General features: G+C 50.9%; 1 protein-coding gene across 1 annotated transcript; it reads right to left on the bottom strand.

Annotated features, from left to right (window-relative positions):
• Positions 1-3824: 3824 nt before the first annotated feature.
• Ceacam16 (CEA cell adhesion molecule 16, tectorial membrane component) lies at positions 3825-13079 on the bottom strand. The gene is made up of 6 exons (XM_031384211.1): positions 12894-13079; positions 10532-10876; positions 9751-10026; positions 7952-8230; positions 5461-5787; positions 3825-4044 (listed from the first exon to the last, which is right to left on the bottom strand). Exons 1-6 carry the CDS (start codon positions 12934-12936, stop codon positions 4034-4036), a joined length of 1281 nt encoding a protein of 426 aa, XP_031240071.1. The 5' UTR covers positions 12937-13079; the 3' UTR covers positions 3825-4033.
• Between the last annotated feature and the right edge of the window lie 4260 nt (positions 13080-17339).

Here is a 17339-nt window from a genome sequence, read left to right on the forward strand (position 1 = left end):
TTGGTGCTACAGTCTGTAGAGAAAAAAAAAAAAAACGGGGTCAGACTTCCTTCCTTCTCCTGGCTGGGCTCCACAGGCAACTGGGCCATTGTGTGTGTGGCTTCAAGGTCATTCCCTGTCCAGCCCAAGTCCATGTATGGCAGATGCTTGAGAAAGGGCATCTGGGGACGAGGCTGAAGAAGCTAGAGATGTCCTGGAGGTGCTTTCCATCTCCCCCTCTCTTTCTCTCTTTCTCTCTATCTGTCTCTGTCTGTCTGTCTGTCTGTCTGTCTGTCTGTCTGTCTGTCTGTCTGTCTCTCTCTCTCTCTCTCTCTCTCTCTCTCTCTCTCTGTGTGTGTGTGTGTGTGTGTATCTCTATCTCTCTGTCTCTCTCTCCTTCTGTGCTGGTAGAAGGCTCCAAGTGCTACCTGCTTTTGGTGGCCTCAGTGGTGGTAGAGAACCAGTGACCTGTCTGAGCATCCTACTTCTTAATTTAACATTAGGACAAATTGCTTCTCCCCCTCTGCTTGGATTCTTTCTTCCTCTCCCTCCTTTTTCTTTTCTTTTCTTTTCTTTTTTTAAGATTTATGTACTTATTTTATGTATATGAGTGCTCTATCTGTATGTACATACTTGCATGTCAGAAGAGGGCATCAGATCCCAGGATAGATGGGTGTCAGCCACCACATGGGTGCTGGGAATTGAACCCAGGACCTCTGAAAGAGCAGTTGGTGCTCTTAACCGCTGAGCCATCTCTCCAGCTCCCTCTGCTTGGTATCTTTGTGTTGCTTTGTTTTGTCTTGTTTCACACAGGCTCTCACTGTGTAACCCTGGCTGGCCTGGAGCCCACATAAGTATCCCACATACGAGTCAGACCTCAAACTCACAGAGATCCTCTCGCCTCTGCTTTCCATGTTCTGGGATTAAAGCTGTGCACCACTCACTGTAGCTGGGCAGAGGCAGGGTCTTCTGTACCTCAGGCTGGCTTGGATCTTATCGATATATAGCTGAGAACGACCTTGAGCTTCTGACCCCCGGCCTCCACCTCCATCCAGAGAGTTGGGGTTACAGTTGGATGCCACTTCACTGGGTTTATGTGGTGCAGGGATCGAACCCAGGGTTTCATGCATGGCAGGCAAGCATTCCACCCACACAGCAAATCTCCAACTGCTTTTTTTGTTTCTCTTGATACAGGTTTTTGCTGTGACCTCAAATTTAAAGCAACCCTCCTGCCTTAGTATCTTGAGAGTCGGGATTACTCTGTCTCATCTAGCTATGGTGTGTGTGTGTGTATGTTTGTGTGTGTGTGTGTGTGTGTGTGTGCAGGTTTTTTAAGACAGGGTGTCTTTGTGTAGCTCTGGCTGCCTAGCTTCCTGGAACTAGCTCTGTAGATCAGGCTGGCCTCACACTCACAGAGACTGATGTGTGTATAAACATTTAGGAGCTTTGGGGACTGGAGCCCCTTTCAAAGCAAAGCTTGGAAGGGAGTTCGGAAACTTCATCCATATCACAGGTTACAGACACTGTTGAAAGTGATATTGCAACTCCAAAAATTTACAGTGGCTTAGGGCTATTATTTTCTTGGAAGGCAGAATAAATTATTTTCATGACATGTCTATTAAGTATTACACAAAATGAGAAAGACTCTTACGTGTGGGAAGATGCATTGTAGAAGCACTTATTATTGTTGTTTTTTCCCCATCTACTGGGGATGGAACCCAGGGACTCATCATCCTAGTCAAGAGCCATGCCCTCAACTAGTACCTTAGGGGAATCCAGGCAGGGGCTCTATCACGGAGCCACACCCCCAGCCCCTCACTGGGGGATTCTAGGCAGGGGCTCTACCACTGAGCCATGCCCCCAGCCCCTCACTGGGGGATTCTAGGCAGGGGCTCTACCACTGAGCCACATCCTTTTCCCTTCACTGAGGAATTGTAATAGCTCTAACACTAGGAGCTTCAGATAAATGTGTTTGTTTTCTATCTGTCTGTGGCTAAAGGCAGCTACCTTGTTCTGGGTCGTGAGCATTATTGACAACACTTGGTGCAGGTTTCTTTCTGCATATTTACAGCTTCTTCAGTGTTAGGAGGTAAGTACTATGATGGCGTGCATGTTACAGATGAAGAAATGATGCAAAGAGCCAATCCCCCCAGCGTGCTGAGGTTTACCTTTTGCCTGTTCAGAAACACGACCTGTGCCCTCTCCTGGTGGCCTTGGGAACTACAATAGCTGGAGTAAAGTTTACAGCACTCCCAAAACTTGTGAAATTCAGAACTGGCAGGACCTATGCATAACAGATGTTACAGGAACTGATGAAGTAAAAGGACAAAAGTAACCTGGTTATGTGGCACAAATCTAGAATCCCAACACTAGATGGGATATAGGCGGCAGGATCAAAAGTTCTATGCCAACTTGGTCTACATGGCAAGAATCTGCCTCAACAAAAACAAAGGGAATGGGCTGTGTTGGAGGCATAGCTCAGTGTAGAACCTAGAATCCCCCAGTGAGGTGCTGGGGGCGTGGCTCAGTGGTAGAGAGCTCTTTTAGTCTTAACAAGGTCCTAGGTTCATTCCTCAGCAATGAAAAATAAAACTACCCACATTATGCTCATTATCATTCTCTTGTGGGTTTAGAACCCAGAGCTAAGTGCCTTCACCAAAAAACCTGGCTACAAGAACTGTCACTATCTTGTGATGATTGTCCTTTCATGGACTTTAAATGAAGGAGACTTAAACTGGCTTGAGATGGTGCCTAGAGATGCCCAGAGGGATGCGTGGCTTGGTGATGGGACACCTTTGCTTCCCTGTACTAAGGGCACAGAATCTAGCCTGACCTAGAATCTTTAGAGGTCCCCTCCCTCTCCCCCTCCTGCTGGCCTAATTAAGCATCCACCCCTCATGCAAAGCCCCATCCACACAGCCTCAGGTGGCATTCCAGGTTCCCTAGGCTTTCTGGGATGTGGCTGTGGTTCTTCCGCAGGGGGCTGCATGTGAAAGAGGCCATTTTGTCTGGCTGAGGAGGCAGAATTTTCAACCCATCATAGCAGAGGCTGTCCGTTTCCCACTTTGGAATTATTCTCTCTGACCAGTCTTGACATCATTCGGAGGCAATCAATAGACCCAAGAGAAAGACTACTTCCCAGAGTCCCTCCCTTGCAACCAGGAAAAAAATGACAGCCATTCGGGCACTTGAGGTGATTGAGAAACTGAAAGCCCTGCACTAAGGAAGATGAAAGTCTATGCTGATGACATTGTGGGGACTCCACTCTACTCTCAACAATGGGCTTCTGAGCATTCTAAAGCTCAGCCCAGGGAAACTAAAGCTCCCTTTAGTTTCTCTATAGCTTTTAAATTTTTCTGAGATACAGCCAGGCTGGTCTTCATCTTCGTTGCCTAGACCGGGCTATGCCTTAAACTCCTAATCTTCTTGCCTCCAGCTCTGCTGGCATTACGGGCAGGCACCACAGTGTTCAATTGCGCTCTTGACGTGATGGATGAGGTCCAGAAAGTGCTGGACAGTCCCTTGAGAAACACCATTCTCTGAGGGAAAGTAACCCTGCCTTAGGAAGTCAGGAGTTACCCAGTAAGGTGGAACTTTTCCTACTCCACACTTTTTGGAGAGGTCCGATCCTTAGCCCACTGGGGAATAGGATACACTTCCGTGTAAGCTGCACACCTATGCAAAGGCACCAGGCTCTCTGCTCTGGAGCAGAGGAGGCGTGGGTTAAGCATCCCTAGGTGCGCATGTGCCCAGCCTGGGCATGCTCTGGGGTGGGTACCAAAGCAAGGGACACTAGCTGCGCTTGGCCAGGCTGGCGGCGGTGGAAAGAGAGGCTGACAACCACGTGCGTTCATTGGGACGTTTATGGACTGGGCAGCTCTCCCACAGCTCGGCGCTAAGTCTAGATGGAGGCAGGATGGCGGGACCATGGCCCGCGTCTGTTCTGCAGGTGAGCGGTCCTGGGCTCAGGGGCGGATGCGGGGAGATGCTGCAAGAGCGCGTTTTTTTCTCCAGGTCTCAGCGGCCTGTGTTGGTGCTGAAGAGGCGGCGGTGGCTACTCCAGGGCTGTGCAGGAGAACCGGGGCGGGGACGAGGAGGTTGTCAGTCAGCAGGAGGACCCTCCCGCCGCCCCGCCCACCGCGCCTCCCCAGGGCCCCACCCGCCCCGCTCAGCCTGTGCCATGATCTGGGATCTGGTGCTGCATGAAGTCCTCCAGTTGGACTGTGACAAAGGAGGCTGAAAAGGAATCCCCGGGCGCACAGGCTTGGGAGTGCGCTTGTGAGAACCCAGACATCTGGTGGCTGGGTCCAGACTGGTCCTGGCTCCGGAAATTTGACTTCTGAGTGTCTAGTCTGATGCGACAGGCAAGACTCCAGACTCTTGTTCTCCATCTGGGTCACCTGTCCAGAGTACCTGCCCTAGTAACAAGGACTTGAAGATCTCTTGGAATTCCTAGTCTGATGGAAGAGACATGGCCTTTGACTCTGGGTGATGACAATCTGATGGAGAAGAGATGGCCTTAGACTCTGGGTGATATCAGTTTCATGGAGAAGACATAGCCTTGGACTATAAGAGCATACTTCCTGACTGGGAGCTCCTAGCCTGATGGAGGAGACAAGGTCCCAGTCTGATGGAAGAGACATGGCCCTGATTCTGGGAGCCCCCAGTCTGATGATGTAGACATGGTTCCTGATTCTGGGAGCTCCCAGTCTGATGGAGGAGACATGGTTCCTGATTCTGGGAGTTCCCAGTCTGATGGAAAAAGCATGGTTCCTGACTCTGGGAGCCCCCAGTCTAATGGAGGAAACCTGGTTCTTGACTCTGGGAGCTCCCAGTCTCATGGAGGAGACATGGTTCCTGATTCTGAGAGTTCCCAGTCTGATGGAAAAGGCATGGTCCCTGACTCTGGGAGCCCCCAGTCTGATGGAGGAGACACAGTCTCTGACTCTGGGAGCTCCCAGTCTGATGGAGGAGTCATGGTCCCTGATTCTGGGAGGTCCCAGTCTGATGGAGGAGACACAATTTTCATTCTAATGAGAGAGACATGGTTCTCTACTGTGGGACCCCCCAGCTTGATGGGGGAGAAGTGGTTCTCAACAGAGAACTCTGTCTGATGGAGGAGACACACTTAGCAGGCTGCATCCTAATGTACATTCAGGTTGGAAGACCTGGTGTCTGAAGGTAGAAACTTCTTGCCCTCGTGCCATGTCTCATGGGGAAACACTTGCATTCATCCCAACTCCCCAGTGTGGTGGAAGAGGCTGGATCCCCATGGTTTAGTTTCCACTCACCTAAGGAGAAAAGATGCCCACCCTCACGTGACACCCACTTTTCTGGCTACATATCCATATGGCGTATACCTTGATGGATGTCATCATTTGAGAGGCAAGGCAAACGCTCACATGGGGACACTCAGGTCAGAAGGAAGAGGCACATGCCTGTCTCTGGGTGCCCCTCCCCCACCCCACGCCGCTCACTCACGGGCCACCTGTAGCTCCACCTCCAGAGTGTCCGTCTTGCCCTGCAGTGTGACGGTCTTGAGTGTGTAGCGTCCGGCATCCGTGAGGTTCAGCTTTTGCACCAGCAGTGAACAATTAGCGAAGCCCACCTCCCGGCCTGTGTGCGCTGGGCCGGCGATCCAGTTCCCTGACGGCAGCTGGCTGAGCAGTCGGTTGGGCTCCGAGGCAGGTCCACGATACCAGGCATAGACCAGCAGATCCTTGGGGTAGCCCTGGACAGTCAGGGTCACGTCCTGGCCCTCCATTGGCTTAGTCGGTACAGGAACAATCATCATGGCTACAGCTGCGGCTGGGGAGAGAACCACTGCCACTGTCAGCCAGGGCTGCCCCGAGTGTGGTGTGGAGTCCTCCCCCGCCCTTGGCCAGCTCCCCCACTGGTGGTGCTCCCCTGAGGTGCTGGGGAGGAGACAGAGGCTGGAGGTGATTTCTACGGTGATCACATAGACTCTGTTTCTCAGTGGTATTTGCCAGGGAGACATCTCCCCGGTTTTAATTTCAGCCTGGGATGATGGTGCAGGTCCTATGTAATTAACTGGAAAACCCCACAGGGTCTGGCCATATCTCCTCCATCAGAGTAGAAAATAAACTCTGGGGACCATGCCTCCCCTATCAGACTGGAAATTCTAGAATATGGAGCTGTCTCCCCCATCAGTTGGTTGGAACGTCTCTTTCCACACTGTGTCTTTTCTGTGAGAGCAGCAGACCCAAGAATATGGGGGTGAAAACTCTTCCATCAGGTTAGAAGACTCTAGGAGAGATGAAGCTGTGCATCCTATATCACACGGAAAATTCTCACAAGGGGTGGATTGTGTCTCCTCCATCAGATTGGGACATTCTAGATTTTTTTTTTCAATCAAGTTTGGGATCCAAGAAGCTAGGAAGGTTATTCCATTGGTTTAAGATTCACTAGAAGGTGTGAGCTTCCGTCTCCTCCATCAGACTGAGAAATTGTGGGTTATTGGGAGTGGAACATTCTGATCAAGTTGGAGACCCCCCAAATTGGGAATAGTTGTCTCTTTTATAGGAAAATTACATAGATTGAACTCCTCCATCAGATTTGACATATTCCCAAAGTGGGGCTTGTGTCTCCCCCATCAGACTAGGAATTTAAAGTAATGTCATGTCTCCTAATGACCTGGAAATTCTTCCAGACTGTGCCTCCTCCCTTTGACTGGAGGGTTTTATGTCTCTCACACCAGTGCCAGGGAGCTCAGAGAAGGTGAGGCATTGCCTTTTCTCTTTGACTGGCAGCTTCACTGATCCCTCTAAGGTCAGAGAAAGACCATGCCTCCTCCATCATCGCAGTTGGTTTCCCAGGTGGGATAACAGCCATGTCTCTCTGTCTCAATCTCAGCACCTGCCACAGGATTTCTGGCAGCTTGTGTGGAAGCAGTTTTTGGAGTGCCACATTAGGTACACCCTGCACCTACCTGCGGACCTTGGACACCCCCCCCATGTTGGCCCTGAGGTCATCTGGTCCACCCTCACAGGTAAGACAGGAGGCACACTTACCTTTTCGACAGTCATCTTTGCTCTGCGTGAAAGAGGGTCCATTCCCACCCTTTGCATGAGACCCAGCCTGTTAGTGAAGGAAGAAGGGAGGGAGGGAGGAGGAGGAGGACGATTTCCACTGTCCCTAAGGGACAATGGCCATTTGAGAAGAAACCCAGGTAGAATAAATGAGACTTTTTTTTTTTTTGAGACAAGGTCTCATGTAGCCCAGGAGGCTGTCTGTGTAGTTAAGGATGGCCTTGAACTCCTGATCCTCTTGCCTTCACCTCTCAAATATTGTGATTATACATCTGTTGTAAAATGAGGACTTGATGTTCAAAGCCACTATCCTTGGGGATGAGCTCTGTTTTCTCAGGTCCTTCAATGCCCACCCCCACATGCATGGCACAGAGGTGAGAGGAAAGTGCTTCTTGGTGTGTGGTTTCCAGCTGTGGTGGGTGTGTGGGAGAGAGAGAGAGAGAGAGAGAGAGAGAGAGAGAGAGAGAGAGAGAGCACTCGGATGGCCACTCGTGCATGCCCACATCCTATCTAGACTAATTGATGCGCAGTCTAGTTGGCAGAAGTTCAAGTTTCTGTGCCTTGTGTTGGGCAGGGCCCTCAGCAGCTAGTGCCTTTTTACTAAATGGGGTAATTACATGGAAGGACATGGACCCTGGTGTCCCACTCTGCCACCTTATAAGATGGGACATGGGCTCATTTGTCACTCAGTCTGACCTCAAGGTAGAGGATATGATTCACCATTTCTTGTCTACGCAACAGGCTTTGCCTGCTTCTTTTTGCACCTAGACTAAGAACGGGGGAATCTGATACATCACCATGTCTCAACTGGCCAATGAGTGTGCTGGGAATCCAATTATCTTCTGGAAAATGGCGGCCCAGTCAGCACAGGCCAGCTGGGCCTCTCTAGAGAGCAGGTGGCTATCAGGCTGGGGTTGACTCACCAGACAGCTTGACAACCACTGAGGCAGAGCCGGACAGCAGCGTCTTGGAGTTCTTAGCGATACACGTGTACGTGCCCTCATGGGCTGCAGTCATGCTGCTGATGTTCAGGTGGTCCTGACCGTTCTTCAAGGCCTTCCCATTGAAGGCCCACACGTATTCTGGCTCAGGGCAGGACTGGGACACACACCACAGGGTGAGGGACGTGTTGAAGTCCACTTTAATAGTGCAGCCCGTGCGGGTGGTAGAGTCTTGGAGGATAGCCACTCGTTCAGGGCCGACTGTAGGGCAGAAGGGAAAGACACAGGAGGGGCAGGGGTGGGGTTGGAGGGGACAGAGGCATGCACCTCAGGTGTTCTGTCTACTGGATTGGGTCTCTGGGGCTGGCAGGGTTGAGTAGAGGGGAGAAAGAACTTGAGTCTTTCCCAATCGAATCTCGACTTCTAACACTCTGCAATCTTGAGATTCACTTCCCATCCCATGAGAACTCGTTTTTTGTTGTTGTTGTTTTTGTTTGTTTTTTGTTTTTTTTTGTCTTTGTTTTTTCTTTTGTTTTGTTTTTATCTGTAAAAAAGAATGTGTGGAGCTGGGTAGTGATAGCACATGCCTTTAGTTCCAGTCCTTGGGAGGCAGAGGCAGGTGGATCTCTGAGTTCAAGGCCAGCCTGGTCTACAGAGTGAGTTCCAGGACAGCCAGGGCTACACAGAGAAACCCTGTCTTGAAAAACAAAAAACTAAAACAAAACCAACCAAACAAAAAGAACCCATGCTTCTAGATTCTAGGCTTCTTGGGCCCTAGAAATCTATGTGTCTCAGGTGTGTTAGAACTTGATTCTAGGGTTCTACTTCTTGTGATTTTAGGCTTTGCAGTCTAGATTCTGGAGCCTCATCTCTGGTTCTAGAGTTTCTGGCACTTGGAATCCTCTGGTTGTAGGATTCTAGAATTTTAGTTTCTGTATACCATCCTTATTTTTTGAAATTATTGCTATTACTATTACTATTTGTATTTTTATTTTTTGACAAAGAGCCTCATTATGTAGCCCTGGCTGACCTTGAACTAACAGCAATTCTCCCGTCTCTGCCTCCTGGATTAAAGGGGTGCCCCACCACGGCTGGGCAACTCTGTCATTCGTATTCTTAGGATTTGACACACACAGCTGCTGGCCCAGGAAGTACTGTGTGCTTCTGTGATGAGCTTTTCCTGCTCATCACAGAAGCTGAGCCCTGAGTTCCAATGATGCTTAGTGATCTTTTCAAAGCTAAGCATCTGTGTGTCCATGCTATCCGTTTCTTTAGATATCTTTCTTTTTTCCTATTTCTTTTCAGACAGGCCTTCATGTAGCCCAGGCTGACCTTGAACTTAATATGCAGCTGATGAGGATGGGAGCTCGGGACCCTGTCTCCATTTCCCTGGGGCTTGGATTATTGCTGTACATTTTTGTGGTGCTGCAGATGGAGATTGGTGCATGCCAGACATATGCCGTGGCCTGGTCTTAATAATGATCAGATTCCCTCCACCTCCAGATACTTGGCCTGGTCTTAATAATGATCAGATTCCCTCCACCTCCAGATACTTGGGATGGCAAGTGTGATCCCTCTCTCATCTACAGGGTCCTACATCGACCTGGCTTTATCAGCCATAACCTGCACTTCATAAAATGACCAGGCAAGTATATTTTAAGAGGGGCCACGGCTCCTTCCCCAGCTTGCTTGCTGATTTGCTGTGTGACTCTGGACTCCTTCTCGTGGCCTCAGTTTCCCCATCTGTGAGATATGGATACCAGGTGCCTCGGAAGACTCACAGTATACCGTCAAGTTCAGGGGCTCGCTGCGGCTGACGCTGACGGGGTTCCACACCTCGCACTGGTAGGCGCCTGCCTCCTCCCGGCGGACGCCATGCCGGGTCAGCATCCTGCCATCTGGGGACAGGCCCAAGCGGACAGCAACTGGCAGAGCGTCACCATTGAAGAACCAGCGGACCTCAGCGGGGCTGGGGCTGCTACAGATGAGACGAAGGGTATCCCTACGCTCCACCAGCGTAGTGTCGTTGGCCATGACAGTGGGAGGGGCCAGGATCTCTATGGGCGGAGCGAGAGACAGAGGGGGAGGGGAGGGGCACCTCCTGTCCCCAGGGCAAGAAGTACCACCAAGTTGTACTTCTGTACCCCGAGCCATAGTGACAAAGAAGGACTTTGGAAGAGAGATATCACCCTGGAAGCCAGAATGGAGAAGGTGAGCATTTTTGTGTTGATTTAGGCACCCCCGCACCCTACTTTAAAAGCATATTTTAGGGCTGGCAAGATGGCTCAGTAGGTAAAAGCGTTTGCCACCAAACCTGATGACCTGAGTTCGATCCTTAGGTTCCACAGGGTAGAAAGAAAGAACTGACTCTCCAAAGTTGTTCTCTGACCTCCACGTGTATGCTGTGACACACACACACACACACACACACACACACACACACACACACACAATGCTATTTTAAAGAATAAATGCTTTTTTTCTCTCTTTTGTTCCTCAAAGGAGGGGTGAGGACGAGGAAGAGAGTGGAAAGTCCCGGGGATGTCAGAGGGGGTGGCTCACCATAGACCTGCATGTGTCCGTAGCCCACCTCCGTCTGAAACTGCCTGTTAAGAGTCTGCAGGATGTAAGTGCCTGTGTGCCCAGGTAAGGCACCATGGATATCAAGGCTGCCATCGGGACGCACAGCTTCCCGCCCTGTGTGGGCTGGTCCGGGGGTCTCATCACCAGTGCTGACAATGTAACTGGCCACCAGGAAGGTCAGGCTAAGCGTAGGTCCTGCATACCAATTGTAGGCAAGCAATTCCCCTGAAAGCCCATGAACTACCAGCGTGACATTGTCCCCCTCTGCAGGTTGGGCAGGCTCGGGGGTGATGGAGATCTCAGCCCTGGTGTTCAGGATCCAGGCTGAGAAAGAACAGAAGGGGCAGAATTGACTTGTCACCTCATTTGACAGGAGGTGAGTAGCTCAGATGGTGACATCAAGGCGACTCAGACAGTGTCTACAAGGTCAGACAAAAGCAAGATTTACAGCCTCTCACTGGGGGATTCTAGGCAGGGGCTCTACCACTGAGCCACGCCCCCAGCCCCTCACTGGGAGATTCTAGGCAGGGGCTCTACCACTGAGCCACACCCCCAGCCCCTCACTGGGAGATTCTAGACAGGGGCTCTACCACTGAGCCACGCCCCCAGCCCCTCACTGGGGGATTCTAGGCAGGGACTCTACCACTGAGCCCCAGCCCCAGCCCCAGCCCCTGCCACCTGGTCTGGTGCCTTGGCTAGTCTCTACTCTGCAGAGCAAGGTGGGACACAGAAAGTTTTCCATGAAAGGCACCAGGCTGAGACTCAAACAGGCCACTCCGCTCATGTAGCCAACTGTGTCTGTGACCTCGTGCAAACATCAGGGCTTGTCCCAGTCTTTCACCCCAGCCTGAGGTGCTCCTTCTGTATGCCCAAGGACCCCCCCCCCCACATAGAGAGCAGAGATATGTGAAGTCCCTCCCTCTCTTTCTCTTTCCTTTCTGTCCTTTTTCTTAGTCCCCTCATCCCCCCACCCTTCTCTGTCTATGGCCCCAGATAGTCCACGCTGGCTTCAAGCTTGACATATGGCTAGGGATAACCTTGAATTTCTAATTTCTCTGCCTTCACCTCCTGAGTGGTGAGACTCTGAGCACACAGCACCACACCCAGTTTATGCAGTGTTGCGGATCAAACCCAATGCTTCACCAGTGTTAGGGGAGCACCCGACAGCCCGAGCCACACCCTGAGTCTCCCTCACCCCTTTTCTGCAGACGGACAAGTCTCAACCAGCAGAGCTGGCCCTCACTCTTCTTTCTCGGCTATGCTTGTCTGACACCTCAGCACTGGCATTTCTCACAGGAGACACACTTGCAGGCTTGGCCTGGCTCTCAGTCCCTTCCCAGTTGAGAGAATGCGGATGGTAGTGTCAGGTTCTGGGCTTAAGGCAGAGCTCTGCCATTTGTGTTAGGAGTCCCTGGCCAGAAAGCCACCTCTTCAAGCCCTAGGTTTCCTCTCTAGGAAGTTGGGCCACAAGTGTACATCCTTCTTGGGGTGGTTGCTAACAAGGAGAAAGGACTCAAAGTAGGGAAACAGTAGATGCTAATGAACCCTGCTTCTGAGGGTTGACCCTGTCAACTAGGCCTCACTACATACAGCTAAGTAGCCTGAGGCTGGGCACGTTGGTCACACTCAGGAAGCTGAGTCACGAAGATTGTCTCAAGTATGAGGTCAACCTGGGCTATATAATGAGATCCTGTCTCAACAATAACACAACAACCTTCGTAGTGCTGGGTGTGGTGGTGTATGCCTTTAATCCCACCACTCAGAAGGCAGAGGCAGCCTGGTCTACAGAGAGGGTTCCAGGTTAGCCAGGTCATCAGTGAGGCATAAAGGTGTTTGGGAGGTAGCTCATTCTGTAGAGTGTCTGTGAAGCCCTGGGTTCAAACCCCCCCAGCACCCCATAAACTTAGCATGATGACACACCTGAAATCCAAGTACTAGAGAGGAAGGAGCAGGAGGATCAGCTGTTCAAGGTCATCTTCAACTACAAAGTAAGTTTTTGAGGCCCACCTGGGCTATAGGAGACCTTGTCTCCAAGACACCCACACCAAGACACAAATAAGAGTCTGGAAGCCTTGACACTAGTCAGTTCTGTGGCTTACTTCACTCAAACTGCTCTAAAGCCTCCCTGCTGACATCTCTTAGTGGCAGTCTCCAGCCTGCCATACAGGCCTCCTCTCAAGAGCAAACTGCTCCAGAGGGAAGCAAAGTTGCTCTCCCTATAGAGCATGCCTGAAGAAGGCTCACACCTTCCCTCTCCCGGGAAGGGCTTCCACTCTCTGTCTTGAGGCTCTTGGAGATACAGGGAGTGGGCTGACGGGGTGGGGGACCCCTTCTCGCTCACCACTGAGGAGGAACCAGCTGTACCAGGTCAATGGCATTTTCATCCCAGGCCGATGTCTGAGATGGTTGGTGGTGATGCCGTCCCAGTCGCTCAGAGGCCCTTCCTGGTTGAGGCTTGGCTCAGTCTGCCACTGGACCTGGGATCGTTCGGCAATTTGGAACCCGGGGCGGATCACCGGAATTTGGAGGGATCGAGTCACAGAAGATCTGGGGCCCTGTTTGGGCACTAGGGTGGGTGTGGCAGGCACCGGCCAGGGGCCATGACCTGGCCAAGCCTCCTGGGGCAGCTGCCTAATCTACTTTGTGCCAAAGGCCCAGATTTGGTACTGAGAGGAGAACCAGGTCGCCAGGGAGAAGGGAGGAAGGAGGAGGGAGGCAGGAAAATTCTGAAGCAGTTCTTGACCCCCATGCCTGTGGTCTCCTGCTTCATAGTAGGGTCACTGAGGGGTAGATGTCGGAGACTTCTGTTTCTCCAGCCCTCAGTACTGCCAGGGAGTGGCCAGTGTCACCACAGTGGATGGCACAACTCTGTGGGGTGGGCATCTTTAACACTTGCATTTGCTTGGAAGGTTGAGGCAAGAGAATCCTGACTTCAAAGTCATCCTCAGCTAGGTAGTGATTAGGAGACCAGCCTGGGCTACGTGAGACCCTGCCTCAAAAAAATAAGAGGAAATAAAAAAACTCTTTTTTGTTTGCTTGTTTGTTTTGTTTTGTTTTTGCTATAATTAAGTACACTGTAGCTGTCTTCAGCCGCACCAGAAGAGGGGGTCAGATCTCATTACAGGTGTTTGTGAGCTACCATGTGGTTGCTGGGATTTGAACTCAGGACCTTCGGAAGAGCGGTCGGTGCTCTTACCCGCTGAGCCATCTCGACAGCCCCTTTGTTTTGTTTTGTTTTTTTTTTTGTTGTTGTTGTTTTGTTTTTGTTTTTGTTTTTGAGACAGGGTTTCTCTGTGTAGCCTTGGCTGTCCTGGAACTCACTTTGTAGACCAGGCTGGCCTCAAACTCAGAAATCCGCCTGTACCCCGCTGTTTTGTTTTTAAGATAGGGTTCCATGTAGCCCGGGCTAGACTAGAACTTATTGTGTAGACAAGGATAACCCTGAATGCCTGATCTTCCTACATCTACCTCCCGAGTGTTGAAATGATAGGTGTTTGCCACCATGCCTGGCTTGTGTGTTGTGCTGGGGAAGGAACTCAGGACCCTGTGGATACACAGTAAGTGCTCTATTATCTGAGCTAAGCTCTGCCTTTCTTTCCTTCTCTTTTCTCTCCTATTACCATCCCTTCTTTGTCTTGTCATTATTACATGAGGTGGGTGGTACGTGCCATCTCATGCATGTGGAGGCCAGAGGTTACCTTTGGAGACCAGAGGATGCCTTTGGCAGTCTCCTCTCCTTCTATCTGTGGCTTCCAGGGATCAAACTCAGGTCATCGGGCTCCAGCAGCAAGTGGCTTTACCCACTGAGCCACCTTGCTGATATCTCTTCCCTTTTTCAAAAAACCAATTATTTTTATTTCTTAATTATGCGTATTTATATGTTGTGTGTGGCTCTCTGCATGAGTGTCTAGGTACCCATGAAGGCCAGAGGTGTTTGGTCCCCTGGAGTAACAGGTGATTGTGAGCCTCCCAGTTAGGTTGCTGGGTACTGAACACAGACCCTCTGCAAGAGCAGTCCACCCACTAAACAGCCTTTTTTTTTCTTTTTTTGACAAAAGGTCTTACTACATAGCTTCAGTGGTCAATAACTCATTCAGTAGCCCAGAGAAGCCTTGCTAGAATTACAGATGTGAACCACAGCATCTGGCTCAAAAAAAAAAAAAATTCTTTTTTGAGACAGGGTTTCTCTGTAGCCCTGGCTGTCCTAGAGCTCACTATATAGACCAAGCTGGGCTTGAACTCGCAAAGCTCACCATGCCTCTGCCTTCCTAGTGCTGTGATTAAAGGCGTGGGCCACCATACCCCTCCTCCTCCTCCTCCTCCTCTTCCTCCTCCTCCTCCTCCTCCTCCTCCTCCTCTTCCTTCTTCTATTGGCAAAGAGAGAGCACAAGCCGCTCCTGGCACTGCAGTGGGTTTGTGGAGGTCAGAGGACAACTTGCAGGAGCTAGGTTTCTCTTCCTCTATCGTGTGGGCTCCAGGAACTGAACTCCGGCCATCGTGCTAAGAGACAAGTATCTTTACCCACTGAGCCATCTCTCTTTTTTATTAATCTCTTTTTATCTCTTCTCTCTTTTTTTAAAATTAAAGTTGCATTGTATGTGTTTAGCTGTTTTGTCTGCATATATGTATGTAAAGTGCCCATGGAGGCCAGAAGAGGACATCAGATCCCCTAGGACATGAGTTATAGGCATCAACTGCCACGTGGGTTGCTGAGAATCAAACCTGGGTCCTCTGGAAGAGCAGCCAATGCTCTAACTGTTGAACAATCTCTCCAGCCTCCTCTGTTCTCTTCAACAAGAATTTGCATAGTATTTGCATAACAACCATTTAGGTGACTAGAGGCACAAGGATGCTCAGAATGTTAAAATATATATGTGTGTATGTATATATGTATTTGATCGGCATATAATGCCATAAATAGAAAGACATCGGCAAGATTCTGGTAGGTAAGGCTGACTGATCCTTGTGAGCAAACATTTCTGGATTTCCTGAACTCTTCATACTCTTTTGGTAGTTAAAAATATAAACTATAGGACTGAAGAGATGGCTCAGCGTTTAAGAGCACTGGCTGCTCTTCCAGAGGTCCTGAGTTCAATTCTCAGAAACCACATGGTGGCTCACAACCATCTGTAATGGGCTCTGATGCCCTCTTCTGGTGTGTCTGAAGATAGCTACAGAGTACTCATATACATAAAATAAATACATAATTCTTTAAAAATAAATGAATGAAAACTATAAAGCCAGGGGCATGGTTCTGGTAGAGTTCTTGTCTAGAATCCCCCAGTGAGGAGCTGGGGGTGTGGCTCAGTGGTAGAGCCCCTACCTAGAATCCCCCAGTGAGGAGCTGGGGGCGTGTCTCAGGGGTAGAGCCCCTGCCTAGAATCCCCCAGTGAGGGGCTGGGGGCGTGGCTCAGTGGTAGAGCCCCTGCCTAGAATCCCCCAGTGAGGGGCTGGGGGCGTGTCTCAGGGGTAGAGGCCCTGCCTAGAGTCCCCCAGTGAAGGGCTGGGGGCGTGGCTCAGTGGTAGAGCCCCTGCCTAGAGTCCCCCAGTGAAGGGCTGGGGGCGTGGCTCAGTGGTAGAGCCCCTACCTAGAATCCCCCAGTGAGGGGCTGGGGGCGTGGCTCAGGGGTAGAGCCCCTGCCTAGAGTCCCCCAGTGAGGGGCTGGGGGCGTGTCTCAGGGGTAGAGCCCTTGTGCTGAGGATGTTTACAACCCTCTGCCATTTATAGGAAGACCTGGAGCAACTGTGAATGTTGGTGGGCTCTTGGAGCCAGTATCTACCCCCAAGTAATGAAGGGCAGCTGCCCATCCCTCCCCCAATGTGGGTCCTGTAACACAAGGATGCATGGTGTTACCAATCATGCCTGACATACAGTAACTGCTCAGTAAAACACAAACTCAATCCTTCCACAAATATCAAATGAGTACCTACTGTGTGCCAGTCTTGTTAGAGGTGTTGAGAGAGTTTAGTTACCAAAAATCAGTTAAGTCCCTGTGTTTGTTGAGGATCAATGAGGCAAATGTAGAACCAGCTGGGGCTGGGGTTCAGTGGGTAGAATGCTTGCCTACCATGACGGCCACCCCCCTCCCCGGGCTCAATACCCAGCACTACATAAACCACGTGTGGTGGACCATGCCTATCATCCTAGCACTCAGGAGATGGAGGCGGGAGGGTCAGAGGTCATCCTCAGTTACCTAGGGAGTTCCAGGTCAGCCTGAGCTATGTGAGACCCTGTCTCAGAACAACAGAAAAACTTAAAGGTTAGGTTCCATGGTGTCCTGATGCAGGAGGATCACTGTGAGTTCCAGGCCAGGGTAAGGTACATAGTGAGACCCTCTCTAAAATCAAAAACAAAACCCTTACTTCAAATGGAAAAGCAAATTCAGAAAGAGGGTCTGCCCATTCAGAAAGGGGGCCTACCCATTCAGAAAGGAGGTCTGCTCCTCGCACTGGGGTGGAGGGAGGATGTCCAGGCAGTGACCTCGGAGTCTTTGGTCAGCATGTGACAAACGTCATTGCTGATGGCGTAGTTGATGGCATAGTTGTGGGTGCTGGCTCCTCTGCTGCCCTGCAGCCTACTTCTGGGCAGGGGGCCATACCTGCAGCTCTCCTGTCCCAGTTTCTCCTGAGTATCACTGTGTCCTGGGCTGTCCTCAAAAAGGTCGGGCTGTGTGGAGGGGGAGGAGGGCTGAGGAGGATGGGGGAGGGTGGGAGAGGGCTAGGGATGGCTGAGGAGGGCTGACGAGGATGGGGGAGGGTGGGAGAGGGCTAGGGATGGCTGAGGAGG

Source organism: Mastomys coucha, unplaced genomic scaffold, assembly GCF_008632895.1.
Source record: "Mastomys coucha isolate ucsf_1 unplaced genomic scaffold, UCSF_Mcou_1 pScaffold21, whole genome shotgun sequence".
NCBI classification, from domain to species: domain Eukaryota; kingdom Metazoa; phylum Chordata; class Mammalia; order Rodentia; family Muridae; genus Mastomys; species Mastomys coucha.

Coding starts and splice junctions, on each gene's coding strand:
- Ceacam16 (XM_031384211.1), bottom strand. CDS start 12,936: ATGAAAATGCCATTGACCTGGTACAGCTGGTTCCTCCTCAGTG. Junction 10,027..10,531: donor CGGACACATGCAGGTCTATG/GTGAGCCACCCC, acceptor CTCCGCCCATAG/AGATCCTGGCCCCTCCCACT. Junction 5,788..7,951: donor AGTGGTTGTCAAGCTGTCTG/GTGAGTCAACCC, acceptor TTCTCTCCCCAG/CCGCAGCTGTAGCCATGATG.